This window comes from Atta colombica, unplaced genomic scaffold, assembly GCF_001594045.1.
Source record: "Atta colombica isolate Treedump-2 unplaced genomic scaffold, Acol1.0 scaffold228, whole genome shotgun sequence".
In the NCBI taxonomy this organism is placed as follows: domain Eukaryota; kingdom Metazoa; phylum Arthropoda; class Insecta; order Hymenoptera; family Formicidae; genus Atta; species Atta colombica.
In genome coordinates, this window is record NW_017259325.1 from 1,051,975 (window position 1) to 1,056,648 (window position 4,674).

Here is a 4,674-nt window from a genome sequence, read left to right on the forward strand (position 1 = left end):
ACTTGTACAATGATTTAGCACCATTTCAACCTGTATTTCTTATCAAAGTCAAATTAACTCTTTCTATATATTTAACTGTTTTGCGTGTTTCTTTCTCCTTCCGCTTCTCATATATGCTTTATATCCCTACATGCAATAATAGACATGATAAATTTTCGAGCGCATAATATGCAACGTTTATATACGTCTATATACATTTGCAATTCATACATTTTTATTCTTTCCGATAGAAAGCGACCAAACTGTCATGATCGAAGACGAAGCATTGAGTGTTGACACTTGAACAAAACGTGTTTGATATAAATGGCACGATGCACGTCATTCATGATAAATTGCCAGTTGTCGCGTCTTCTTTGAGAACCGACGTCGTTGAAACCCGTCACGATGGTGCGAAACCCTGCGCAAGTGACTTGGTAGGCCTTGGTCGAATTATGGGACGCGCACATTGAAAATCCATGACGGGACGAGTAAACAGACGGATGGTAGGGGAGAGAAGGAGAGTTGTGCCGAACATGTGCGCGGAACTGGCCGATTGACCCGTGGCTAAAGACACGGGTAGTCCGTTATGCCCTAAGGTCACGCGTGACGCAATCGACCATTATAACGTACAGTTCTACACTCATGACTCAATGCTCCTATTCCGCGGGTTCCCTACCTCGTAACCCCCTATGGTCCCCACCGTCTGTCAATCGAATCATCGAACTCCACATTCGTTGAATACTCCGAACAGGTTTATCGCCGCCGGCGATTCGCCATCCTCCATGCCGTGTTGCCCTCGGCTGCCGTGCCACCGGAAATAACTCTTTCGACGATCGCTCCATTTGTCCGATTGGATAATCGAACGATCGAGCCCATACGCCGCATTTCTCGGCGCAGTGCGATTTCTGTCGAGCTTGACACACTTAGATTTCCCATTGAGCGCGTGAGAAACGAATACCGTTGTATGGCCGTTTTTTCGATAAATGTATAAAAATTAGCTGAAATGCTATTTCTATATACATCAGAACGATCAATGGGACTAAAAATAAAATTTGCGGACGAGCTTTCGATATGATAATGTAGTCTCATTAAATAGCCTCGTTGAATCAAGGGTGACATAAGTAATTAATGATTTAAAAAGAAACAAATATTTTCTATCGTATCATTATATATATTTAATTTCATAAGAATTTAACAACTTTCTATATCGTCATCATCTTTTATTTTTTCAAACTTAAAACTAAAAATTCTTTATAATATCTTTTAAAAGTCCAAAACGTAAGGATCGCATCTATTGTCAACAATTATTGGTGTTTTTATAGCTGGCTCGAGCCGAAGAAGTCGAGGTTGTAGAAGCGATTCCGGGGGAAGATAATCGGAACGAGAATTCAGCATTGAATCATCAAGATAACGAATTAATTAATTCCGATCAATTAGCTTTGGATTCCATAGCGGATAAGGATGCGGGAGGAAACCATTATAAATCGGGTGGCCTCCGAGGTCATCCTTTATTACCACCGGGTCGAGGTGCATTGAGTTTACCGCGTCCGCATCATAATGTCGCTTATCATGGCCCACCGCCGCCATTGCCGCCTTCTAAAGCGCAATCGGAAGCTATGGATAAGATCTATACCACGGGCGGTGGAGTTAGTACCGCGATTGGCGTCGAACCTTGGCCAGCGCCAACGCCTGATATGCCGAAGATCGTGTCGCTGGACGTGAAATGTGAAAAAAGTCTGATGAAGGTCTATCTGGGTTTTGATAAGCCATTCTATGGCATAGTCTTTAGTAAAGGCCACTACAGCAATATTAATTGTGTACACCTGCCTGCGGGACTTGGTCACACGTCCGTCAACTTCGACATCAGCATACATGCGTGTGGTACGGCCGGCAATACGGAAAATGGATTATATGGTTACGGCGCCGAATCTGGATCCGGGACGTTTTTCGAAAACATCATAGTGGTGCAATATGATCCTCAAGTGCAAGAAGTTTGGGATCAGGCGCGTAAACTGCGCTGCACTTGGCACGATCTGTATGAGAAATCGGTCACCTTCCGTCCATTTCCTGTGGATATGCTGGATGTAGTTCGCGCGGATTTCGCTGGTGATAATGTCGGATGCTGGATGCAGATACAAGTTGGCAAGGGACCATGGGCTTCTGAGGTTTCGGGACTTGTCAAGATCGGTCAGACTATGACGATGGTACTCGCGATTAAGGATGACGATTCTAAGTTCGATATGCTCGTGAGAAATTGCATGGCTCACGATGGCAAACGCGCGCCAATACAACTAGTGGATCAGCGAGGCTGTATCACACGACCTAAATTGATGTCTAGATTCACAAAAATCAAGAATTTCGGCGCTTCGGCGTCAGTGCTGTCGTACGCTCATTTCCAGGCATTCAAGTTTCCAGACTCCATGGAAGTTCACTTTCAGTGTACCATACAGATATGCCGATATCAATGCCCGGAACAGTGTTCGGAATCGTCATCGCTTTTGGAGAGTCAGGGTCTTCTAGAGAATCACCATCATCATTCTCCGACGAATGAACATCCTGACGTCGGATACGGTCTTCCGCCTCCGATTCCGCTGCCGTTAGAGGCCTATTTACAGGCAGCGGCTGGACGGCCCCGAGATGAAAGGAGAAGAAAATCCCGAGAAATAGTGCACAATCCGCAAAAGGCCGTTGGTGTGAATCGAATTATTCGAGTTGTCTCGACCGGTGACCTTACCTTTTCCATCGATGAGAACAACAACAGCGAACTGAATGGACCAACGATGGTGTTCCCGCAACGTCATGAAAACACATCCAGCTCGACCATGATCTGCATGACCACTCCTGGATTTGCGATTACTCTCATCGTGCTACTCGCCGTTCTACTTTCCTCGTGTGTGTTGTCCGCTTATCTCTTTATGCGTCTCAGGCCCTTCTCGGCGAGGACCAGGAAATCCACGACGTTTTCTAATGTTGAACAGAATGGCGCGACGAAGAAATCTTCGAGAACATGCTTCTACTCATAGAAATATTTGTCTACGAGTCATCTCGAATTTTGGTGATTTCGATATCTCAATTCTGGAAGAGGGACCGAATTTCATGGTCCTCTTCTTCAAAACCGGTTTACATGGTTTTCTGCGATATCGTTGAAACGTCGTTGGAGGTCAGTACTTCCGTAAGACGAATGCGATTGTGCAGAGAAAAAGAAATTAGTCTTAGCGAATATAACTTTGTCAAGACAAAAAATTAGCGGTAAACGGGTGGAAATCATTTGTACTATTTTAAATATCTTTGGCCATTAACTGACAGTATTTTTTTGTATGTATATTATGTGTATTCAGAATTTTGAGCGAATCATGCACATATATAGCGGAACATTTTTTACCAGAAGGCCAGGAGGAGAATTTATGTAGACTGGTCTTCGAAATTGCGAATCTTCAGGTTTCATAGAGGCTATCGAGTGTCGCAAGCACGACTCTATATAAAGGCTACGTTTTCTTAACGTGATAGTATCAGCGGCATTATTTTACAATAAATTGTAGTACTCGTGTCGTTTAATGCGTATTATGGTCTCTATAGAGTTGTGCTTCGTCATAATGAAACTTAAGCTCAGGCCTTTATAGGCAAAAATATAGGCGATACGCCGAAGATTTAGTCAAAGATAATCAAACCTGTTTCTGCGTTTATTATTTATCAATCGATGTATTTATATTTTGTAATTTTTTTCTCTATTTTTATTTCTTTTTTTGGTATTTGGGATTCTCTTAACAATAGTTGCTCAACATGCGATTAGGTAATAATAAAGTTGAAATTTCGCAAAAATAGTTTACAATATAGTGTTTAAGCAATATTAACATGTTATTATTAATAATATTATTTATATTTATTATCTACTTACCTAAATTTTCTAAAGATAAGTAGAATCCTATAGAAAATTTTATATGAAGTAAACAAATAAAATAAAATTACAAAATGTGAAAGTATGATTATTCTATTACAATCAATAAATTAAAAGTAACAAATAAATAAAAATATTAACAAAAAAATATATTATACCAAAATGAGAAATTTTTAATTATACAGAAGTATAGTTAATTGTTGAAAGTTTATTTTGATAGCTTTTTTTAAGTTGCGAAAATCTAAAGTGCCAAAATATTATATTATGATATTATGTAAAACAGCAAATAATAAATTTACGTAGTCTGGTTACGAAATGAAGTTCGCTTTGTTTCACGTGTGCTGTATGAATGTTAAGTAACTCTCAAAAAGGTATGAATGATAACGTTATCATAATGTTAAGGTTTTCATTTGTCGTAGTATTGTTATTATGATCAATGTAATATTGCTAAGAAAATTTGTTGAAAATTTGTGAAAAGTTAAGTAAAAAAAATGAGACAATTCAATAAGTTATGTAAAATCGTGTGTGCAGTCATTAGTTTATATTTGCAGCGTGATCTATTTAGTGTATAAGGTATAGTAATATGCAAGGTATCCAAAAAAGTTGTAAACCATTCAATTACTCTCACTATATAAATCTCTATTTAGTTACTTTATTAATCAAAGGCAGTTGATGTATTTTTGTATACAGAATAAATTATAATTGGGAATTAAAAAATCCTATATTCACAAGGTGCTGTAAATATATTTATTTATTGCCATTATTATTTATTTATATTTATATATATTACACATATATAT

General features: G+C 39.0%; 1 protein-coding gene across 1 annotated transcript in view; it reads left to right on the forward strand.

Annotated features, from left to right (window-relative positions):
* The window catches only part of LOC108688289, a 3,949-nt gene extending 947 nt beyond the window's left edge, over positions 1-3,002 (forward strand). Inside the window, exon 2 of the mRNA XM_018194477.1 lies at positions 1,302-3,002. Within this exon, the coding sequence (XP_018049966.1) occupies positions 1,302-3,002 (1,701 nt within the window). The remainder of the gene's footprint in view (positions 1-1,301) is intronic.
* Positions 3,003-4,674: the final 1,672 nt, after the last annotated feature.